At 38.9% G+C, this 26,098-nt stretch overlaps 1 protein-coding gene across 5 annotated transcripts in view; it reads right to left on the bottom strand.

Annotated features, from left to right (window-relative positions):
• PARD3B (par-3 family cell polarity regulator beta) overlaps positions 1–26,098 on the bottom strand; it is a 426,397-nt gene that overhangs the window by 385,156 nt on the left and 15,143 nt on the right. For all 5 annotated transcript variants that reach the window (XM_062640654.1, XM_062640652.1, XM_062640653.1 and 2 more), the window contains exon 2: positions 12,778–12,879. In XM_062640654.1, the coding sequence (XP_062496638.1) occupies positions 12,778–12,879 (102 nt within the window). The remainder of the gene's footprint in view (positions 1–12,777; positions 12,880–26,098) is intronic.

Raw genomic sequence — 26,098 nt, forward strand, 5'->3', positions numbered from 1 at the left:
TGTGGTGGTTTGTTGCATTTTGGTTTTGGGGAGATTTTTTACATCTTTAAATGCATCTCCAGGTGATTTTTTTATACAGATTTTAAATAAACTAGTTCATCTGATTCAGATCATATCTAAGCAATTCAGATAAAAAAATACAAAATAAAAAGAAGAAATGGGAGCTAGGTCTGACAGGAAGGGTAACGTGCAGTCTTGACAATTAGGGACAAGCAACAGCACATGAAGATCACAGAGGGCTAAAAGCTGCTTTGGTTTTTCTTAGGGGGTGAGCAATGTAGCAGTTTTTAAGTGTTTGCACTTTCAGAACAATAAATTAGAATTAGTTCACTGCCTTTTAACATATAGTTTGATTTTCTCTGTATCAGACTGCCCTGGGTTCAGCAGTAGCAGTCATTTTTCTCCTTCTTAGTAGCTGGTGCAGTGCTGTGTTTTTGACTTTTGGCCTGGGAATGGTGCTGATAGCACCGATGTTTTTAGTTACTACTCAAATGTTTAGTCTGACCAAGGACTTTGTGAGCCTCATGCTCTGCCAGGGAGGAGGGGAAGCCAGGAGGAAGGAGAGACAGGACACCTGACCCAAACTGGCCAAAGGGGTATTCCATACCACAGCACGTCATGCCCAGGATGTAACTGAGTTACCCGGCACTGAGGGGTTGGACGAGGTATCAGTCGGCGCTCAGTCAGGCGGAGTGGGGGCGAGTTATCAGTCGGCGGGTGGTGAGCAGTTGTATTCTCTTCCCTTCTTATTTCCCTTACCATTATTATTATTGGTGGTAGCAGTAGTGATTTGTGTTGTACTAAACTGTTCTTATCTCAGCCCCTGGGAGTTACATTCTTTTTGATTCTCCTCCCCATCCCTCTGGGAGCAGGGGGAGGGCAAGAAGGGGGGGGTGGGGAGTGAGAGAGAAACTGCATGGCCGACTTGCCAACAGGACTTAAACCATGGCACAGATAGAGTCAACAACGTGTCTTCTATCAACTGGATAAAACTGTTTCCCACTGCTTTAAACTGTATTGCAGAATACATTCACCAGGCAACTCTGATAGTGTTTATAATGTGTTCCCAGCACAATTTTGGGTTGCTGGGGTTTTTTCATTTCTCAAGAGTAAGGAACATACTGGGGAAAAAGCCAAGTACTGGAAGTCCCAGTCACACCCACCATTTACAAGGCAATCAAACATGAACACAAGATCAAGCTACTTCAAAAGCTGCTCGTGATTTTTCCTCAATTTTACCACATACGATTTGAAGATATTTCAAGCATGTTTATATTCTCAGCTATCCTCCACAGAGTGGCTAGTGTTACTAATTAAACAGACATCAGAAAATGGAATAGTTGGGAGCATTTATTCATGAGCTTTACAAGTTTGGGACAATTTTAAAAGGGACTGAATGACCCCTTTTAATTTTTACTTTTTAAGTAATGAATAAGAAAAAAAATCCCCCTTCTTGAATTTCTAAAAGGGTTTAATAGCATATGCTGCTATCTCTATTAATACACGGGTAGAGGATTACATCTAGAACTAGATTATGTGCCATACTTAGGCTACGAGGCAGCTGAACATAGCCTACCAGGAAGCTGAACATAGTCATACTCACCTCTCCTCTTCTGCTACCAGGTTACCAGCCAGGTAGGTCTACTACAATGTTTGTCCACATTAACTTCCAAGCCTTGTTCTACTACCAGAATACAGTCAAAGCAGACAAGCAAGCAACCCACAAACAATTTATAGCTAATCTTCGTAATGATCCAGACCATTCAGAACCTTTTGATGTAACTCTCCTAGTGCCTACCAACAGTTACGTATAATTTTGGGTTTTGAAACAGCCATTCATCAAGTATCACCCCACAAGGATATTCTTTTCAGTTAGCCTACAATCTCCATTTTCAGCTTTTATGCTAGTTTTAAAACCTCCAAACTGCAGAATTATTCATATCCTCATTAGTTTTAATGAAGGAAAGCTGGGGTTCCAAACGCTGCAATTATCAGGTTTTCCTCTCCTGCATGTGGCCAATCATCAAGTTTTCTAAACTTTGAAGTGGCACAGCTAATCAGTGTAGCTACAAAACCCTTTGCTGCACCATAATCCTTTTCTACACAATTACTTCTTTTTGTCCAAGGTGGTGAAAACCAACTCCTGTGCAGTATTTTGTACTTCAAGAAAAATAGCCTGTTGGTTGCCAATCTGCATTTAGATGAAGCAGAGTATAAATATAGAAAAAATAAACACACACACATAACTTAAAACCTGCTTTAAGAGCTGTACCTGTGACACAGGACAAGAGGAACTGTCCACCAGTCACATTCTTCCAGGGGAGCAGAGAGGACTCCAACATGAGCAAGCTGGGTACAAGAATAATATCCCAGAGTAGGACAGAGCGTAAAGTGGTATAGGACAGTCCTTACGAGTCTTAACTAAACATGTTGTAAGCATTTATTCCCATATTCCCTACCAGCAACAAGCAAATACAATTTCTTTGAACACAGGACAGTGACAAAAATAGGACTGCAAAATGACAAGAAAATCCTTGAACCTTGTGAGCTACTACAGCAAAGAAGGCCCAGTTCAACAAAGCAGCACAGGGAATGATGGTCCTAATTTCCCAAGTATATTTTTTTGGTCCCATTCTGGTGTACTACTGCCTAGTAACAAAATTTGAAACAAATGTTATTCCTCTAGTGGTTGCCAACAAAGAACAGGAGCTTCAACTGCTTATATACCATACTAACACTGGCAGCACCACCTCTCCCCTACCCGGAACAACCACTGCTTCTTACCTCTTTTGGCAGGCACAGAACCCACAAAATGAATTACTTTGGGAAACTGTTCTGTGTAACAACAGTGTTTTCTGTTTGTGTCAGACTAGCTTAAACACAGATCAGTTCTTGTACAGTTCAAAGGGCAAGAGCCGCAGGACTGGGTGGAGGCAGACACCATGCTCTTTTGAAAGCAACTGCACACTTAGGCCAGCCCAAGGCTGCCAGGGAACCAGAAATCACAACCAAGGCAAAATTAAGCCTGAAAAACATTTGTTGTCTTTTAGTGGCCCTAAAAGACTGGAAGCAGGGCCTTCATACACTTAAGCAGAAGCCCCTTTTCCAGAGACATGGGCAACCTATTATGCTATATACACACAGTTGTACATAACTGCTAACATTTTCCCTTTCACATGGGAAGACCAGGACAGCAATCTAAAATGGTTTTAGGGAAATGGGAATGTGAATCACTCATATAAGACAGTAAAAAGACCAAACATAGTTACACGTTCTCTGCTGTATGTCAAGCCAACCTCGCTAGGGCTGGAAGGAGCAGGGAAGGTTTCCGAAGAAGGGATTTTGAACACAAAAATGCTGTATCTTTGTATGCTTTCATCTTCACAAAAACCTTTTAGCAGAGGAAAAAAAAAAAACAACAAACCTTTGTTGAAGTGCACTTCATATTCGATTTCTTAGATTAACTGCTACTGTCTCCAAATGAACTTACCTTTCCACTTCATGTTTATATATGAGACTCAATAGAAGTCTAGCTATGAAGATGTTACTTGAATTTCCATTAAGTGAACGCTGCTGCTATACAGAATAACAAAATATAACCTCTCATCTAAAAGGGAAAATTAAAATTGTTCACCCTTTTATTCATCAGTTACTATAACCACTTTGCAGCGATGGGGGCCAGAAGTTAAGAACTATAGTTGCATACAAGGATTATAAATAAAGCCAGTGGGTAGTTTTAGCTTCACATAGACCTGGTAAGTTGAAATTAAGTACACCACATGTGGTGACCAAAGCTCCTCACATAATATATTTCACACCTACCTTCAGTGGTTCAGCCTCAATGTCACAAAGGTAAAGTACACTTAGTTCCTGTTGCTATATTGTTTATTTATCTCACTACCATTATTCTATACTAACCTATGGGAACTTCTTCATCATACAGGTTTTATCCTTACAGCTTTGACTGCTATGGGGTAGGTATTAGATATATGTGAAAGTTTAGGAGAACCTTCTTTAAAAGCTGAAGATAAAACGATGTAAGAAGAAACATGCCATCCAAGGAAAAACTTCTCAGAAGTGTTAATATAAAATGCATTAGCTTCACATGAAAAATTCCTCAGATTTTAAGCACGTAAAACACTAAGATCAGGAAAGATCTCAGTACTCTGAAATCCAGCTCTTTGATTTCTTATCAGTCTCTGTGTGGTCCCAGGAAGGCAAGCAATCATAACTTGAAAGTCCCACTAATATGACCCGAGTCAAGCTAAACCTAGCAGTTTAAGCTTAGGACCTCAATCAACAGCAAATGAGGACATTTCTTCAGCAAGAGAAAAGCAAGTCGTTATCTTCTCTAACGGAGGTTCTTCCAAGAAAATGATTTGCAACTTGATTACATTAACTTGATTGCATGCTCTACCATAGTGTATTTTATTATCCTCTTGAGAGCTATACCTTAAAGTTAAAAATGCACTGGAAAAAGTTTATTACTTTAAAAAAGCAACACTAATTACTCTAGCCTGTTAAATAATCATATAAAAAGTAGCACTTGAGTTCATCAGAAAGTTAGCTTTGATTTTATTTGAAAAAAACAGTACCTACTGTTGCAAAAGTACCAAGAAGCAACACAAGTCAATAATCAATTCTAGTGTCACCCATCCTTCCCTCCTTACTGCCAGCTATTCTTCCTCTCAGTTTTGACTTCTGGATTACCTGGTTTACCTCCTAACAGGGAAGGAATCTTTAAAACAAGGATGCAATTAAGAGCCTGAATACAGTTTGGGGTACAAGAGCAAGAATCAGACTACTAGCACTACAACAGCAAGAAACAGCTCTAATAGCGTCAGAATGATTCAAACAAACAAACAAAAGCCTACACATACAAGAATCAACCCACCACACAAAAAACACACACACAAAGGAACTGGTGCATGTGGAGTCAGCATCGAATGGATTCAGTCAAGGGCTTGTAGAAGGCAGCAGCACAGCAAATATGTTCTCATGCTAGGAAGTTCAGAATATTTTAACATGATTTCATTTTTTTCAGATAGACAACTTATTCCTGGAGGTCATTTCTTATAACATTTTCCTAATGGCACATTTTTATTGAAGGATTTTTTTTAACCTCCTTTCTATTTGGCTGATTAGCTAACTTAAAATACACAGAAGCAGCACTGCATCCTGACCTTCAAATGTGCATTTATTAAATGTGAAGTGGTTTTTGTTTGTTGTTTTTTTACCAAAGTTGTTGAACTATTGTTCCATCTGCCTTTGAAGAGAAGGAGGAAAACCGACAGATCTCAAGACTTGACTATTCAAATTCCTGTAACTGAATTTTACTATTAATGCCATCTTTGCAGCATGATAACAGAATGAACAACCGGAAAGCATTAATACTGAATAGCTATAGAATCCTTTAGGTTGGAAAAGACCATTAAGCTCATTGAGTCCCACTCTTAACACTACCAAGTGCACCACTAAGCAGGTCCTCAAATGCCACATTCACACACCTTTTAAATACCTCCAGGGATGGCAACTCAACCACTTCCCTGGGCAGCCTGTTACAGTACTTGACAACCATTTTGGTGAAGAAATTTTTCCCGATAGCCAGTCTAAACCTCCCCGGCTCAACTTGAGGCTGTTTGCTCTTGCCCTATTGCTTGTTACCTGAGAGAAGAGATGGACACCAACCTCACTGTAACCACCCACCAAGTTGTAGAAAGTAGTGATGTCCCTCCTGAGTTTCCTTTTCTCCAAGCTAAGCATCCCCAGTTCCCTCAGTCATTCCCCATAAGACTTATAGACAGGTTATGAAAACAGTCAGCCTTTCTAGATCCTTAAAGACGACACTTCTAAACTTGCAAAGAAAAGATGAAAGCATGCTCTCTTATTCAAAAGATATTTCGTGTATGACAGGTGTACCTGGGCAACCTGGTCTAGTGTTTCACCACTCACCAAAAAATTTCTTCCTCGTATCTAGGCAAGCTGAAAGACAGCAAGTTCAAAGACGATTACCCCTCGTTCTATCGCAACAGGCCCCATTAAAAAGTCTGTCCCCATCTTTCTTTTAAGCCCCCTTAAAGTACTGAAGGGCTGCAAGCACTTAAGTCTCCCCAAAGCTTTCTCTTCTCCAGAAGAACAACCCCAACTCTCTCAGCCTCCAAAGTATATTATGAATAAACCATTATGTGGAAGTATTTAAAAGCTTGGCTTACTTTATAGCAAGACAACCCAATAAATTATCTTTACACAACAAGGTTACATTATTTTCACAAGGCATATCACTCCCTTGGTAAACATTAACACGTGTGTGCTTATATGCACTTAAGCATCCACACGTGTATATAGAATTCTAAGTATTTGTTACATCAAGGAAAATGATTAAGAAGGAATAAAAGTCTCCCACCAGGTTATGCTCACACAATGAGATGTTAAGCTCCTTTTCATCAGGACATATGAGTGCCCGTTCAACCCACCATTTGTGACCAGATGCACTTAGAATGACCTCCCTCCCTCCATCCCTCTCATTGTTTAAGGAACAGCAACTGGAACAGCTTCAGCTGTCGGACCACCAATTAGTGCCCAGATGACAAAACACATTTTCAGGCTGAGAGGAAGTGTTATGGTTGTAGAGCTGACCACTCCCCAAAACCCAAGTACCCCAGGTTCTAGAGCTTCTACTTGCTGCATGTTTTTAATACTCTTATTTAAATGCCGAATACAAATCAGACAGAGGGATCAACGGAAAATCAAATTAGAAAAGCACAAATTTCAGACTTACATGTATCTTACATGAAGAGGATTTTAACTCCAAAATCCCCCTTTTTGCATTTAAATGGGCAATCTTATTCCAAAACTACCAGGAATTTTATTAGTGTAATAGATCCACGGTCTCAGTCAATCTTAAAATTTCCCTCTGAAAAAAGTAATGGAATACTTATTATCATAAACGGCAAACTCTGGTGGTTACAGACGTTCAGAGAAGGAGTTCACAGTTCAGAACATTCAAATGCTGGAAAAAATGAGAAGTTTGAAGTCCATCTGGTAAGAACCTTTATAACTACATTTTCACTTTTAAAGTAGGTAGAGGTGAAATAAGTAACCCTTGCAGTATGTTCCAAGACAATACCTATTTTATGAATAACTACATTACGCAGCACTAAATATGTAAAAGCTTATTCTTCTTCTAGAATAAATAGGTTAATTTATGCATACAGGCACTGTGTCATGGTTTTAAATCTATAAAACTGGATTTTCTTTAACAAGCTAGGCAACATTTGACCAGGTGTCTCTTCTTACAGCTATGAACTTACCTTGAAACACATTGCTACACCTGAAGTTTATTACAAGAATGTTTCCAGTAACCAGGAGCACATGATAGTGTAATTGCACACCCCGGAATGTAATACCACACTTTAAAAATGGTTATTTTAATGATTACGCTAATGAGTTCTGAACTTCCAACCTATGTGCATACAGTTTCATAATTACACAGCTTGAAATCCTCATCAGTAAATCCAAACGCTCCTGAAATCCAAATCATTTTCTAATCTTGAATAATGCATGGCACCTCTACAGCATGAAATTAAACCAAATTTCATAAAAATGCAAAGCTTCATAATCTGTATTCTAAACGAAACTGCATTACTGAAATAAAGTGTTGCTTACTAAGTACTAATGATGGGGATTTTTTTTCCTCCCCCTCCCTCTGGTACTCACAGTTCAGATTCCACTTCAAAAATAAACAGACTAACTCCTATCAAAATATCTTTTTTTATATATATGTATATGGTGGCTCACAGCATACCCTACTACACAAGAGTGAAATCAGACATCTGTTTCCTAAACAAGCACTGGCTCAAAATGGCACAAAACCTTTTCTTCCTGAAAAGTGTGAAAACATTTTTTTTTTTTTTAAATAGGCTGCAGCTTGACTGGCTTGCATATGATTTCATCAACAGCAAAACCCAAACTCCATCGTCACCAAAGGGCCAGCAAGTCAAAGTCTGCAGTTTTTCTGTAACAATGTCCCCCATCCCCAACGCCTTTTCTGTTTGTTTTTAAATTACAGGTAGAGCCCAGACAAACTCCACAGGGGCTTTTAGCAAGCACTGGCACTGCCCTTTTCAACAACTTCAAAAGCCTGTGACTCAAGATGAGGAGAAAAGCCACCATCACAGTCAATGCAAAAGGATAGATACTTTGTTCTGATCAAGGATTTTCTTGCGGCTCTTCCCTTCTCCATATTTTAGAGTGTTGACAAGGATAAAGGTAATATTTGAAATGTTCTTTTCTATACTTCCCTCCTTCTAGACACACAACGCACAGCTAATTATCAGGCACCTGAAGAATATTTATACTGGGACTTCCTTGATAGAAGTTACAAGAAGGTTTTACTCACAGTAGTGTTGTGTATTTATATCTTCATTGCCCAGAAGTAGCTATGAATATTTAAGTAAACAAATACTGTCAGCAATAATAATTTCATATCCCAATAACTTTGATTAGAGGAAATTACAACTGAAACATTCCACAAATCATTTATACAAGGTAAAAAACAGAATAACATGACAAACAAGAACACTGTATCATGCTTTTGGAGGTTGTAAACATGTTATTCAAAATAAAAGTTACATCCATTTTAATGTTTGCCAATTTAGCATTTGAAAGAAGAATGAATTATTAGTTAACTTTTTTGCTTATCAAATTTTAAGATTTCCACTCATCTCCAATATCTCATTACTGAAACCGCAAAATATAAAAGCGAAACCAGAAGCACTCAGGAAGAGTCACAGAGACAAATACCTACACATATTCTGGCAAAGATACTAACCACAGCCTAAAAATTATACTTACGGAAAAAAGCCCCAAACACTAAATCCAAACCTAAAGAACAACAGCCCTTACATACCAGTCTTGCCAAATTTCTTCGTTTATCCATGTTGAACATACCAGGCTTTTTGATCTACTAATCCCCATTTTACCTCATTAACAACAAGGAACTAAACATAAGAACTGCCTGCCTCAGGACAACAGCCGTCTCACACAAGGCATTCAAACTTACAGAAGTGTAACCAACACTCTGACAGAAGCGCTGAGTATTAAAAGCTTGAAGCTTGTATTGGCTGCAACCAGTTTAACAGTCAGTAAAATCACACGCATTAAACCAGTAACTTGACCGTGGTACTAACCAAGTAAATGTCATAAAACGTTGAGCGTCAAAACCCTGGTCCAGAGCAACATTCACCACCTTGGTAGGGGGAGAGGGCAGGGGAAACTATACAATTTTTTTTTCTTTGATGCATGCCTTTTTTGGTGCAGATTTTATAAAACACACAGAGCATCCAAGTTATAATATACAGTATGAACTACCCTATGTCTACGGCACACTTAAAATACCTCCATGTTATATGAAACTAACGTCATTAAATTGCTTTCTGTGCTACCAAACATCTCTCACATTGCTTATTCTTTACGTCAAAGTGATTTTTATTGTTTTTTCAACTTCTCCAGAGAAAAGTTGACCAATATGCAACAACCTGTAGAGCAGCCTACATAATAAACCACGGCAGCATATACCTTAAGAGGTAAAAAAAAAAACCTCCGCTGTAACTAAGTTAACATATCTTGCGTTGTTTTTCCTAAACAAGTGTAATCTACTGTTGTACAACAAACTGAAGAATAAAAAACTCTATTCTGCATCCAAGTTATCAGAAAGTTACAAAACCCTAGAGAAAATACTAGGAAGCTCAATTACATAGAATTCTAGAGTTTGAACCACATTTCTCCAACTTCAATATGCATTACTGGCACGCATCGCATATTTCAGAATCAAACCACATGACAAAGACCTGCAAAATGTGACATTTTCAGGCTCTGCTGACCCATTGGAAGATAACTGAAACAAGCCAGCATAGAGGCCTCTGCTACTCATTTACAGGAGATTTTAGAGCAGCAATACTGTATCTCCCCATTAAGAGAAATGTCCTCAGAATTCCACAGCCCTTTCTTTTTTAAACTCCTGCCCACTTGCTTTCTTATTTTGACTTCATTTTACTGCTTTTTGACCTGCTTGTAGAAATCATTTTCCTTACCACCTCATACTCTTCACCCATACCTTCTCTTCTTACCTAAAGGTGATTTTAGTTCTGATTTCATTCTCTATTTCATGTGGTATCCAACAGTTGGAGGGAACAGAAACTGTTCAAAGGTGGAATTACTTCATTATAACTTCATTTAAAAACACACTGCACATTAGAGTGCACCGTCACTTTCACAGCTGGAATGACAGCCCTGAAGGCCTACAGAGTCCAATGCAGGACAGAAAATAACTGTTGTATAAGTATTATACCCAGCCAACAGCACTCCCAGTGACTAAACCTACTTGGAACCAATGTAAAAAGTTCAAAATCCACTGAAAAAAAATATGCCTATGACTTGGAGACATTTCCTTTGTATAATTACATCAATCTTGAAGTTCATATCTACTTCTGAACCCAAGTGTTTTTGTCATTTTGCTGAGACAACTTTTCCAAATCAGCCTCACACTCACAATCCTGTCACTGAAACTAAAGGCACGTGCAAAGACTTCTGCCTGAAGTAAGCTTTAACAAAGTTACGTAGCATCCTTTACAAAATAAAACCACTTCAGCCAGATCTTCAGCTTCTTATGAGGAGCATGCATGGGCCCATTAACTATTCTGAACACCCAGCAGTTAATTTCTCTAGCATTTGGAGACCTTCCAGGAGACATGTTTTCTCAATATTGCGCTTCTGCTGGTAGCGAACAGAGAAGGAAGAATTCATTGACTTTGCTATTTAATATTTCATTAAATGCTTAGCTAAATTAAGTATCTGAACTACACTTAATTCATACCATCTACTTGATATCATCATTAAAAACACCTCAATGGCAGTTACAGTCTCTACAAATCTTGAAACAATGTCACTGTTTCAGCATTTTATTGATATTGCTTCATGTCCTTCTAAAGCTTCTGCTGCTGCTAAAAAACACGTCACCTCTATTTAACAAAGGAGACATCCAAGCAGAAACCATTTCTAAGACTACAATGGCACTCAGCAGAGTATCAGCACAATGCCCATCACAATCACATACCTTGTTTCCTTCCATTCTTAAAAAACAAAACCCACCATACAACCCAAACCACCCTACACTACTTCAAGAGTCTGATTTTCCAGTGCTTTTATCTCAAGGCAGCCTCAGAACCAGAGTCCCACCTAGTACCATTATAACAGAAGATCCTTAAGCCAACAGCTGTGTGTGAACTAGAAACTTCATCACTAACACATATTCACTAACACATATTCAACCAGTGACACCCAACAATACAGTACAGCAAAGGCTCTGACAAGTTAAAAACGAGATGGTATGCCAAATATTCTGCAAACTACTGCTCATATTTGCATAAGTATTCCTGTATCAGCACTTCAAACAGAAGAATCCTGGGTGGACATGTTAACTTTTATTAACTGATGAGGCCAGGAATGCATTTCCCTTTGATGCAGTATCTCCTTTTATGACATGTTATGCTTATGGTCTTATGACTGTTTACACTTACGGTCTTATCCTTTATATACAGCTGTGTCAATCCTCAGAACCCAGTATTTAGTTTTCAAACACTACTGGAAAAAAGTCTTAGGGCATTTTAAGTACACTTTGAGTAAATATGGACAAGCAAGAAACATAAGTTTGATAAAAAGAACATATACCAAACTCCATACCAAACATATACCAAACCGAGCTCCATTGTTTATAAGAATTCCCACACAAGCCACCATAAAAAGACACTTAAGTACACCTTAGACAATTTTCTAAGGTACTGAGCAGTATCCCATTAATCATAAGCAAAATATTGCACTTGATATTAAGTCACTGAAGAATCAACAGCATAAAAAACTAGCATTTCTATTTGCTATATACAAAATTATTTTAAGTCACCAAGCATACGGCACTGCGAATAGACAGCTATTTGCCTGAAAGTACAGGCATATCCCATGTTTCGAACTTCAGTTTCAAATCGCTAGATATATTTTTTCCCCTCTGATTTTATGACAAAAAAAAGACAAGGAGAAAAAAAGCAGCAAAGTATTACACATTATACCCCTCCACCTCCACGCTGAAATAACTCACCGATTATTTTCCCAAAACTATATTTTCCTGATAATTACAAAAAATATAAAAGGGGCCTCTTTGCAGCTGCCATTTCTCTCCCCAGAAGGGACATCTATCTAATCTGAAACGAAAGTTAGAGGCTCATTGCTTCTAAAATTTATAACTGCTTAGACTTTCAGTAGCAAATGACAGGAATTGCTCTTGAAATTCAACACAGTTGATGCAGTTGTTCTTGTCATCACAGGATTTGTCTCTCACACATTCGATCATGACATTTGAATGATTCTCAAAAACAATTCTAAGCAAAGGAAAAAGACTATAAAAGATATTTCAAGTGGCATGAAAAAAAAGATGTCTTACAAAACTCTCATTCCTCTACCACTCTGCTTTCATGCTGCAATAAAAAGAAACACAGAACTACTTGAAAAGGTATGTCCCCCATCCTGTATCTGTCTCTTCCCACCCTGCCCCCCCGCCCAGTTCTACTCCAGAAACGGAAAGCTATAGCACCTATGGGCAGATGTGTTTCATTTAGGAATATTTAACACCCACTTCACTTGCCAGATGCCTGAGAAACAAGAAAGTAGCATTAGTTCTCTGAAGAGACACACCAAAAAGCAAAACCAGTATTTTTATCCAAGCTCTACCTTATCTTTGTCTTCCACAACATCTGCCAGCACATCATCTGGGTCCAGAATGCCTCCATCTGTATACTCCAGGTGGTGAATATTTACCCAAGAAGCTGGATCCTGTAAGACAAACACAAGACTTGTTAATCTAACCTTGCATGGTTTTAGTATTGTCAGACAAAGCAGCTTTGTATACCTTCGCTTCCCACCTACTTACCTCTTTAATCGTGGGGTGGAAGCTTGGAGCCAAAATTCAAAATAGAATGAAAACTACAGACACATAACAAGACACTACTTACAGAACACTACACAAAAGATCTTCAAAATGTACATTCCCTTATTCTTTTTTTAAACAGTTAATGTAAATACATATATGGATGGAAATGCACCACTCCTGACAGTTTATAGGAGGAGGAGTGTAGGCCTGTATTTATATATATTTAAAACTCCCATTATTTATTTCTCTGAGGAAATAGGTCAGGCTACTGTGGCAAAAAATAAATGAATAGAATAAATCACAGCTTGCTTTCACAAATAAATGCTCTCAAATTCTAATACAACATTGCATACCAGATGAAGAGGAATCAAGTTAGCTTTCCAAGACAATGTTTTCCTCATATATTATCACTTGACTTCAATAATGGGAGCTTAGCCATCATTCCACTGACCCTGAAGGCAAAAGGTTCAAAACACACTGCTCAGCAGCAAATTCTCCCTGACATGAAATACAAATCAGGAAGCAGACACAGCATCCACAATCATTGCCCTCAAACCATACCACCTTACTGTGTATACCTAGGTTCCGAGAGGGACAGGCTAAGTGGGAATTATGTTTGAATTGCCTTAACATTCAACCATTTCTCCTGTTAGGGCCAGCTATGGTTTAACAAGCACATGGCAGCTCATCCAGTGATAGCAACAAGTTTGAGTACCCTATGGTGTCAGCATTAATAAGTGTTGAACTGGCACATTTTGGACAGCACACTGAAGAAAGGAAATGTGCTTAGCTGAGACTGCAAAGTGGATTTGAGTGTTCCAACAAATACTGTGGAGACTGGCCAGAATACGCTGAAATTAATGGTCGTGAAAGTGGCATGCACACATATAGCTTTGAAAAAGGTTTCAGAAATGGACAAAGAAGAGCACTGCTGATGTGCAATACACAATCCCAGTAATTCCTTTATATTACATCTGTATCTCCAATTTTTTTCCTTGTCAAGTCTAAATAGATCACAATTCTCAGAAACCAAGTGAAGCACAACAGACACACTATATAGACTAGCAAGTCCCTTATCACTATATTTGGATATTCCCCACATAATTAAGTCCCTCAGAAGTACAGATATTCCACTCCATATTTATATATGGGCATTCTATAGCTTTGGCCATTAACTGATGCAGACAGCAGATAAATAAGGATAATTCCATCATAGGTACAGATGTGGATCAATTTGATTACTTCATCAATAGGCAGCAGTCAAAAAACAAACTGAAAAGCCTCACACCACAACTACTCTGGCATTACCAGTAGGTCAGCCCATCATGCCACTAGCAACTTTGCTGTGTGAACTCTAAACAAAATGTTTTGCCTGTTCTGACTCATCTAGCTTCAACAGTTCAGTTTCAATTATTCCACTCACACGTACTGGTTTTGGCTGGGCTAAAGTTAATTTCTTTCATAGCAGCTAGTTGCTGGAGCAGTGTTGATAACACAGTGATGTTTTAGTTATTGCTGAGCAGTGCTTACACAGAGTCAAGGCTTTTTCTGGCTTTCACACCACCCCACCAGTGAGTAGGCTGGGGCAGCACAGCCAGGACAGCTGACCCAACTGGCCAAAGGCATATTCCATACCATGGAATTTTGTTTTGCCTATTAAACTGTCTTTATCGCAGCCCATGAGTTCTCACTTCTACCCGTACAATTCTCCTCCCCAGCCCACTAGGGAAGGAGTGAGCAAGCAGCTGTGCGGGGCTCAGCTGCCTTAGGTTAGCCCACAGTCTTTTTACCCCCTTACACTTGTCTGAGGATTAAGTGTATCTAAAGTACACTTTGGCTTAACAACAACCACCCAAGTAAGCACATAAAAGTATCTCTATTTGTAACAGATCTATTTAATCTGTAATTCACCTCTAACTACAGTTATTTCATCTTGCACTGAAACCACTCATTTGTAAAATTGAAAATGTTTGTTCATTGTAGGTATCAGCTGTTCAAAATTAGAAAGTTTAAGCAAATCAACTATGATGCTTTTGTCTCTGCAAGGTGCTGAAGTGTAGACAACTATTAGAGCTCAAAGCTCTGTTTTAAAGCTCCTGATTTAAGCATTTTTACTATAACCACAAAATTCTAAGATGAAAAGGAAGAGAAGAAATGAACCTCTGTGCAACAAGCAAGCAGGTTAACTTAGCTCAAACAATTTACCTAATGCAGAAACCTTGTGAAAGAGTGTCATTTGACCCTGCCAATTAACTTAGAAAATACGATTCTCTCAAACTGGAATGCATCAGTAGCCACAAATGTTCCTCCTGAACTTTTTAACCAATGCAGTCACAAAAGGTTTTCTGAGTTAGTGACACTAAAACAGCATATTTGAAAAACACTCCATTCACACTTCTGCAGCTGAGTTTTACCTGAAGATACATTAAAACCTTTTACACATATTATGATGTTTAAGCATCCTGTAGACAAAATAATGTAGATGTGAAAAAAAAAAATAAACAGCTGATGGGAATATTTTGCTTTCAATGCTCCCTTCTATTTGTGATTCAGTAGCTGCATCAACCCAGATGTGTCATGGAAAAAGAAATGAAAAAAGGACAGCAAAAGCTCCACTGCCCCAACAGAATGCAGCAAGCTGGCAGGAGACAAGATCAAGACACACAGCTATCCTAAACTAAGCTTAAATTAACCTTCTTTTCACTCTAGGCCATAACAAATATAGTAATTTAATGAGTTTGTTACTGGCCATATCAAGAGAAAATAGTCTCTAAATCAGTCTGAAAGGACAGAAGATGCCATTCCTCACCAATCTTTTGTAGCAAGTGGAGCCAATGTTAACTTTTTTTTGAAAGCAAGGAATGACAATTCATACTGAAATACAAGAATTAAAGCAGAACAGGATTCAAATAGCTTCCTTATCAGAAAAATACGTCCTAATAGTTTAGGTACCGCTCCCACAAACACTATGACTCAGGTACACACAGTGTGAAGACACTATGACCTTTGGGTCCTGAGACTTCCCACTTACAGCAACCACCAGAAACTACAAGAAGACTGAACATCTGCTGTGTCAGAGATACAAATATGAAACTGGCTTCCATTAAGTTAACCAGAACTTCAGCCCTGCAAGTTAAAAAAAAAAAAAAAAACAGCTACTAAGCACAGAGAGAGATATGCTTCTTTTTATAGACTTGTTTGATGAAGCCAATAGTAACTACTTCTAGACCGCCTAGGTGGAGGAAATTCCCTCTGCACAGTCACAGCAGTAACAGCAGTTCATCTGACCAGCAAAATCACTCACCCATTCCAAAGTGATTTCAAAGTCAGAGAACATTTTCTGTTCTTTGGATGAACTCCAAACACTGCCATGCGCAGGATACAAAGTGTTTATATGTAAAAAAAAAAAAACAACAAAAAAAAAAACAAACTAAAATCTATATAGCAATTTCTTCAGTGCTTCTTTACTCCCGCCAAGAGACCAGGCAGCTCCACTAAATAAAACACTGGTATTTTAGCTAACCTGCCATATAAAACAAGCCATTAACTACCAGCACATGTAAGAGCTGAATATCTTAAGTCCCAAACATCATTTCACCCCATGATGAGTAGGGGATGGACAATAACAGGAGGAAAAATGAATGTGCATGCATATGCATCCACACACACACTCATGTTTTATAAGTTATTTAGAGCTCAAAAGGAGTAGAACGGGTCTGAAAAATAACTGTGGTACATCCAAAGAGAATCATCATAAGAGAAATCAAACCTTTCCTTAAAAAAGGATGGTCTTCATTTAAGTTTCTTACATTTTAGTAAGATACAACCACCACAAGAACTTCCAGAACACTTCAGCTTTCCATATATTGTAAAACTGCTAGGCAGGAGAACGCATTTCCAAAGTAACAGGGTAACTTTATTAAAGTACTATCACCAGAGTCCTTGCAAAACAGAAAGCTTTTCTGCCTCCACAGTGTTTCCTGAAAGGTCTGAAAGTTGGAACGCAATAATACAGGTCGTAGGTTGTTGCAGTGTTTGACGTGTGAAGGGTTGATCCCAGCTTGCATATGCTTGCTTCAATGAAATAACACTGCTTCCCTGTTGAAAGCAGAAGATGCTGGATTTCTAAGTTTATAAACAATATAGGAGAAGATGACACCTCATTCTCACTCAGGGAAGGGATTAAGGACATATTTATTTGAGAACGCACTTGCTGAGAAACTCTGAAATATAAAGCAAAAGAGTTTAAGAAGTGTATTCTGAAATGCAGAGGTTCTAGTTTGAGATTTAAGCCCTCTTCCAATGACTGACAGTGCCTAGAATGATTCTTCCCAGTATCTTCTTAACCATCATCTATGGAAGTTCATACACCCAAGAAGAAAGAATTAGTTTTGAAAAACTTGTTTCTTGTAAAAACAAAACACTAACAGCAGCCTAGAAGCTATGGGCAGCTTTCAAGTTTGGTTACCATCTATCTGTGCTCCTAAATGCTCTCCTGATAGCAGGGTCATTTAGGTGAAAATACATCCACAGGCTTTCTTCAAAACAGTTCCAAAATACCCTAACAGCACAAGTGGGAAGAAGTTCTCTTACAGCATGGCATATAACCCTTGTGCAGAAATTTAGCCGAGGTATACAGAACAAACATCTAAATATGTACAGAGAAAGTACAAATAAGTTACCTGGTATAATGTATACCAGCACTTCCCAAATGAATATTGAACAGTTACTCTAATGTGCACTTTACCTTAGGGCTGCAAGTCATGTTTGTGTTTAACATCAAGCCACTTAAAAACTGTTTATCATCATTTCCTTTATGTGTGGGAGAACACTTTAGGAATTACTATGCAAATATTTACCAAATGTTAAATTAAAGCCAGGTCACATGAATGCACAAGTGCGACATAGGCAGAGAAGTGATGTAAATTTAAAGAAGTGGTTTGACGTGCACAGAATCACAGAATGGTTGAGGTTGGAAGGGACCACTGGGGGTCATCCAGTCCAACCCCCCTGCTCAAGCAATGTCACCTAAGGGCACATTACTCTGAACTGCATCCAGATGGCTCTTGAATGTCTCCAGGGAAGGAGGCTTCACAACCTCTCTGGGCAATCTATTCCAATACTCAGTCACTCTCCCAAAAAAGTTCTTCCTTGTGTTCAGGAAGAACTTCCTCTAGTTTTGTTAATGCCCATTGCCTCTCATCCTATCTGCTGGCACCACCAAGAAGGCTGGTCACATCTTCTTGACACCCTCCCTTCAGGTACTTATATAAATTGATCAGATATCCCCCAAGCCTTCTCTTCTTCAGGCTGAACAGACCTAGCTCCCACAGCCTTCCTCACTGTCCACTTGTCCAGCTCACATTTCTGAGCTTGCCTATGAGGACATCACCAGAGATGGTATCAAAAACCCTGCTGAAGACCAGGTAGACAACATCCAGTGGTCTCCCTTCATCTGTCCAGCAAGTTGTCCCATCGTAGAAGGCAATCAGGTTGGTTAAGCATGATTTCTCTTTGGTGATTCCATGATTACTACACCTTATCACCTACATATCTTCCAAATGCTTAGAGATGGCCTCCAAGATGAGGCCTCCATTCCACCACCTTTCCAGGGACTGAGGTGAGGCTGACAGGCCTATGGTTCCCACCAGGGTCCTCCTTCTTGCCTTCCTTCATGTTGCCACAGAATCCTAATCTGTCATCACCTAATGCAACACCTTCTGGTTCAAACAGTCTCAAATAGGTTTGAGAATTCTTTTACGCATTTATTTTCAGTAAGACACCTCCCACACCAGTTCTCAGGCTGGTATTTTAGAAGTACTTCCACATGATTGCTACACTAGAGCAGACAGATTTCAATGAAATACTGCATGAAAAGGATATATTTAGAAACTGGAAATCACATACACCTGTCCCACATCCACAGCAACAGAATAAAGGCTCACTCAGAGTTGGGGGGATATTTTAGATTAAGGTCAGTAAGGGAGAGATTCTGCCACTTGATTATTTTCAGATTGTATATTACAATGTGACCCATTATGTCCCAATATATAAGAGATATTTAATGATTTCTCTAAGTATTCAAAGGCTATATGATATATCAACACCAAAGAGCACTAAAACATTAGTTACTTTCAAACCAACAGCTTGTGGAGTGGAGCACAAAAAAGGAGTTGGAGAGGAACAGATGGATGAGATTGCTCACAGACTCAAAATTTATCTCTAAATCCCTCTCAAAATGCATCACTAAATCAGAACAGACTCCAGCATTTTTGGTTTGTTTACCACAACCACCTCCAAGCAAGCCTGAAGTGGTACTTCCAGTCAGACTGCATTTCAACGGCCAGCAACTGGGCTGCCATCATCAGGTAGAGGTAGGGCTCTGGTTTTATGGGACTATGAATATTAAGTCCCCCAAATCAACAGCTGATAGGAAGCAAATGCTTGCAATGCTACGTATCGTCACTGCTGGTTGTTAAATATTCCTCAGTCACAGCACAGTGATCTAGAGCCGAATAGTTAGATCTTGGCAACAGCACGAGGTACACGCACTTCTACAGCCCAAGAGAAACCCAAAAAAAAAAAAATGTGTTGCTCCCTGTCCCCGTAGAAAGCAAAGAACTACATCTAAACATGTGAAGACAGCTGAAGTAGCAGAACTGTATCATTTCTGTAACAATATTTATGTTGCAGAGATTACACTTTTTTGGAATAAAAGCAAACACAAGAAGCTTACGTAAAAACCAAAGATGAACAGCTTTCTGCACAAAAGAATTCCAGATATTTACTGAGTTCAGCACTGACCAGATCTGAATAAAGCCTCCCTACGCATAAAAACCAACTGATTATAGATTAGATCTTCTTTTGAGAAACTTCCAAAAATAGAGAAGCAACATTTAGGTTTCACTGCTCATGAAGCTCCCAGAGTTTGGTTTGTATTACAGTACAAAGTTATAAATCCACATTTCTAGGTCTCATTATTGAAAACAAATTCTTACCTGGAATTAATTACATTATCCTTATAGCTCTATAGTTCAACTGCATAAAATTAAAAGAGATGTTTTTAAACATTTCTAGCTAGAAATTCAAAAGCAGCAGAAGCCTTCAAGATCATAGAAGGACAAGAAAAACATTACAGCATAGTGAGACAATAAAGAGCCTATGTATTCTACAGCATTTGTTCTCCTCTCCCAAAACACTGCATCTTCTTGCATTAGAAATGAACATGCTTTAAGATGCTAGGGAGGAGATAAAGCTTCTTTATATCCTTCTGCCAGGTGAAGTGACACACATTCTCTCAAGTCAGTAGTATTCTACGCTGCTTGAGCTCAAAGACAGGAATTAAAGGTAAGATGAGGGCAAAGGACAGAGGGCAGCCTGCTCAGAAGGAAACTGCTTTTAAGCATCCAGCAGTAAAACTATGTAAAACAGAGAAAGCCATACAGTAGAAATAGTCCTAGAATGGTGGCTACAAAAGGTGCTTTCTAAGCTGTCTTCCAGATAAAGTACTGTAAAAATAAAGCCACCCAAGAAAGTTGTTCTCTGCCTTACCCAGGGGTGATGGAGAACAGAAAAAAAAATCCAAACACTCAAACTCATAAGTTTGACAAGTTTGTCTCCGACAAGACAAAGTTCTTCACTTTTAACAGTAAATTTAGCAGGGCTAACTAACAAGCTTCCAACTCCCCTACCAAAACACAACTTTGCATCCCTTTCCATAGCATTTGCAAACAGCATGGGTATTTTTAGTTCAGCTGATACAGTTACAGGCACGTAGCCCTGAAGTGTTCTTTACCGTAAGGCATAAAGTGAACCCCACAACAAAAACACCCACACAAAAAAAGAAATTCAAACCAAAACCAACACAACAACACACACACACAAAAAACACAACAACAACAACAAAAAAAAACAAACAAAAATAAAAGCCAACCATATTGACAGTGACATCACTTTGAGCAGTGTTTGTCAGCTTCCTACTAGGAAGGCATCTGCCAATGAAGAGACCCACCTCACAGTTGTAACACTTGTAACTCAAGAGCTGATCTCTCAGGTTTCCCTTTCTGCAAGAAAAGGTCCAACTAAAGAGACAGCAAATACTGTTGATATTATAGGCTGTATAACGACTGCAAGGTATTTAAGTACATAGCTTAAGTAATCACAAAGATCTTGCACATTCCATCAGGCTAAGATAGGACATCACTGTCTCCTAAGAGAGGGCCTCTTAAAATGAGTTTTCCCCTAATAGCAACTTAAGCAATCTTAGACAAATTACCTCCAGAAAATTAAAACAATACTAGATTACCACATTACGATTGAGCATGGTATCATCCTAAAAACACTAGCAGGCAATTCCTATCTAAAACTTCTCCTTAGTAAGCTTCCTTTATTAATTCACATCCAACAGTTACAGTATACTGAACTGTTTCCAAGTTCGACTCAAACCAAACAAAAACTGTAAGTATCTGCATGCATGAGAAACATACAAAATAAGGTAACTGAAGAATCCTTAAATCAGTACATGCTTTAAAAGAAAAGTGTTACCTTCAAACAAGTACCAAGGGCCATCTTTTCACAAGGGTTAAAAATACACTGACCACAAAAAAACTAAACCTCTCGAAAGATCAAAATACTTTTTAATACAGGTATTTACTGGGTAAAGACACATCTGATCTGTTTGTGTCTGGTTTATGTCACCTTATGCATCCTGATTTCAATACAGCAAATAAAATGCGAGATCACAGAAGTAAAGCCACTCTAAATAATGCATCCATAATGCCAGAGCATATATTCTGATTTTCAGTGAAGTCAAGAAGTTTTCTTCACACAGTGAGACAACAGAGAAGAATTTTATTCCTTCTAACAGGAATAAATTAAACATTCAAGTATGAGCTGAACCAAAGGTTTCTTTCTTCAGAAACAATGCAATTTCTCCTACCTTTTGACAGATCTCCTTTCAGACTATAACAGGGGAAGCTATTCCAGGGAAGCAAACAAGTAAAAAACAAATCTCATTTTATTTATTTATTTTCACACACACAAAGTTTTTGGTTAGATTTTCACTTCACCTTTTAAGGCTAGTTGTGAAAACTTATCCTTCCCTGATTTGCAGGGGATGGGGGTTTAATCATCATCAGATGTGACATAGCCAAATGGTGAAACTACAAAGCAGGAAAGAAGTCCTGGAAAAAAAAGATAAAATTTTGCATAAGGTCACTTTGAAGACCTCATTTTAAACGTTTGTGTCTTTGAAGGTGCTAGAAACATGGTGTCAAAAGGGGGACTCTAATCAGATCAGGTCAGGTCAGTACAGAAACAGATTTATCTCTGTCACTAAGATGGGTTTTATCTCAGCACATCTGCAGTTTTTGTGAAGTCTACTCAGGCTGTTTGCCTTGCTGCCATCCTTAAGGACAGGAGGGGAAAGAGCAAAACAAATAAAGGCAACCAAACAATTCATGCGTAAGGCCTGTGGAGTACCGAAGACTTGTGACAGAGAAACTGTTACCCATCTGGGAAAGGGCAGAAAAATCTTCCCTTGTTTTTCTTTGAAGTCAAGGGGATTACTGAGTGAAGGCAGACAGACAACAACCAGAAAGCAGAGTTTCTTTTTAGTGTTTGGAATGAGACTAATACAGCATAAGCACAGCTCACTAAAAGCTTTACATTCAACATGCTAAATGGTCAGAAAAAGCACTAATCAACCCCTGGACACCAAAGAGCCCAAAATATTTCTTGATCTTTAGCCACCTTCAATTATGCTCTGAGAAATTAACAGGACAAAGTACTAATATGACTATGAGTCAAACATAACAGCAAGGACTGATAACCACTTCTCTCTCTCTCCTTCACCTATCCTCTTCACACCACCATACATCAAACTTCATTTTGGATGAATGAAACTCATTCTTCTCCTACTCTTTCTTCCTCTTTCCTACCCCTACTTGTTTTCATGTGCAATTAACACATTGTTTTTCCTGAGTAGATGGAAAAAACAAGCATCTACAAGCTATAATAGCCACCTCCTTAAAGCAAGACAGGCTGAGATATCAGAGAGCTTCCTTCCATCTTGGGCCCTCTCTAAAGGTGAAGGAAGATGCTTGCTACAAGCAACATGACACAAGTTATATACATGCCACCAGTTTACTTCTTTAAAAATACCCCAGTTCACATTTTAAGGATAATGATCCTGCTCTGAGCTCCTGGGAGACAAACAAGGGAACACAAGCATACTGAAAGTCCTTCAGATATGTTACAAAGTATAGCAAAGGGAACATGGTGACTAGGTTTCCTCCACTTGAGTCACTTGACACCTACATACTATAGGCCAGCAGAACAGAAAGAGTGAAACATTTTCTGTCCCTCAGAGACAGTGTTTGCAAAGAGATTATAATATTTCTTACTCTTTAGCCATCTTCATATGATTATGTTTTGAGAAATTAACATGTACCAATGGACTGTGTATTAACAAATAGAAAGTATTCCCATTTTCCACAAGGAAAGGGAAGATATTCATCTCACCTAGTGAAATCTACTATTACTAGAGAAGAGAAAGAAGAGAAAGCTGGCTTATTGTGGTAATTATTCAATATTATACTGAACACGCAGGGGAAAAATAGTCATCTCTGAGAAGGAAAACAGCGAAAACTGCCAAGATATCCTTAGCATGGATTTTCCAATAGTCAGAGCAGAATTATATAAATCCAAAATGACCCAGAATATTTAAAATTACACTTAGTGCAGCTTCAATTTGCAGTACTGGAACCCTTCAAAAATAAGAGTAGTCTGATTTTGTATTGAATCGGTATGAGTGAGAACCATGAATATGGCCCACTATCTGAATATTGCCTGAATAAAATACAATGTAGAAAAACCATCATGAGAAGGATCACACAGCCCACTGTTACACTCCAACACTGGGCATTTAAGAAAAATATTCCAGTGAAGAACAAGTATCTAAAACAAGAACAGGCAAAGACAGCTGGAGACACACATGAGGCAAACAGGTCCACACTGCAGTTGTACCAACTACAAAACAAACACCTCTAAAGCCTCAGTTGAAACTGGAATGCACTGTACGTCAGGCTCTGAATCCAAGATAACTACACAAATGCAAGAATGCAAGCATAAACTGATCTTCAGTTACAAAGTAAGACTTTCCTTTAACCCACCCAGCCTATTAGACTAGATGGCTTCAACAACATAGAAACACAAGACTCACCCTTTTGTAAGTGAACACAACAGCTACAAAACAAAACATCTATAAGTAAATCCACAACATTTAAAGTTTTAACTTCCATATCCCACATTCTCCATGCCAAATACTAGCTACAATACTCAGAGTAGTATTGTTATGCTAATAAGAAAACTGCTACACAGCTACAGGCACCTGGCAAATAACAATTAGCAGTGATTCTGGATTTTTGCTTGGTACCTGGCAAATAACAATTAGCAGTGATTCTGGATTTTTGCTTGGTACCTGAAGGTAATACTGGGGGGGGGGGGGGGGGGCGCAAGAGACCACAGTCATGATTTCTTAAAATCCAACTTAAAAGTAAGCACACAGAACTATAAAGCTACTCCTTCAAATTGCCACCTGTTCTCCACACAGAAATGATCAGGGGACTGGAGCACCTCCCGTATGAAGACAGAATGAGAAAGTTCGGGCTGTTCAGCCTGGAGAAGAGAAGGCTGCGTGGAGACCTCATAGCAGCCTTCCAGTATCTGAAGGGGGCCTATAGGGATGCTGGGGAGGGACTCTTCATTAGGGATTGTAGTGATAGGACAAGGGGTAATGGGTTAAAACTTAAACAGGGGAAGTTTAGACTGGATATAAGGAAGAAGTTCTTTACTGTGAGGGTGGTGAGGCACTGGAACGGGTTGCCCAGGGAAGTTGTGAATGCTCCATCCCTGGTGGTGTTCAAGGCCAGATTGGACAAAGCCTTCGGTGGCATGGTTTAGTGTGAGGTGGTGTCCCTGCCCATGGCAGGGGTGTTGGAACTAGATGATCTTAAGGTCCTTTCCAACCCTAACTATTCTATGCCTCTATGAGTCTATTAAATGACGGAAAAAAAGAGAAAAGGCAGGCATGTGTACAAGAATACTGTATTTCAACAGCAAAGTCCAGGTTGAGTGAACAACACATTTATTTTGCCAATTAAAACTTAAGGTACCTTAAATTCAAACCATTCAATACAGCTACAGATAACAAAACCACAGGCTAGCTGTAAACCCACACAACAGAGTTTGTAGCAAACTCAGCACTGAAGCATACCAGACCTTGAACAAAACCACAATAAATGCCTCAGTATTTATAGCAAAAACAGCCACCACTTCAGTCTTGCACCTAGAAACTAAGATTCTTCTATTTACAACTGTTTGGTCCTTCCTTTGACAAAGTGATTCATGTATTTGCAGCTGACACATGACTGCTTATCAGAAGCAGCTGAAAGTTTCAAACATGTGACTGAGTAACAGCAGACTCTGAAGTCACACAAAACAGAACACAAATGCCTGTAAGATCATGCAGATCAGGCATGCTGAAATCCTGTACAACCTTGTAACAAAACTGAGCTTTAGACAGAGCTCAAGAAAGAAAGTAGTAAATTACAGAGGTAGAACCTTATATTCCAGATAGAAAGCCATTACATATTTTTTGAAAGAAAAAAACAAACAAACCCTCACTCAATCACATGAAAGTATTACACTTATTTCACAGAGAAGTCAGACTTTTCTGCGCAGTGCCACCTAATTCCTGTATGGATCAACCCCCAAGCAGAGGCTGGGGAGGAATTTTGCCAGAAGCTGGGTAGACTTACACCATCAAGGCCAGTCAGACCCCAAATCACCCCTGTCTTCCTACAGTTCCAAGGCTGGTGTGTTGCAGCAATGGCACCACACACCAATGACACCACTTCCCACATCAATACTGATCAGCTCTCTCCACACCCTTCAACAACCTACTAACAGTTCATTGCTCTCTTTAGAGTTGCACTGAGCATGGGTTAAAATGATCTGAAAGTAAAACTAACAAGCATGCACTACCTAATGCATGAACATTAGTCAGCTTCACTGGTTCTGGCTATTGCTTGAAAGAAAATGAGCAGGAAGTTTAAAAAATAA

This window comes from Pezoporus occidentalis, unplaced genomic scaffold (assembly GCF_034315485.1).
Source record: "Pezoporus occidentalis ecotype Australia unplaced genomic scaffold, CSIRO_AGI_Poc_V1 ctg66, whole genome shotgun sequence".
NCBI lineage: Eukaryota > Metazoa > Chordata > Aves > Psittaciformes > Psittacidae > Pezoporus > Pezoporus occidentalis.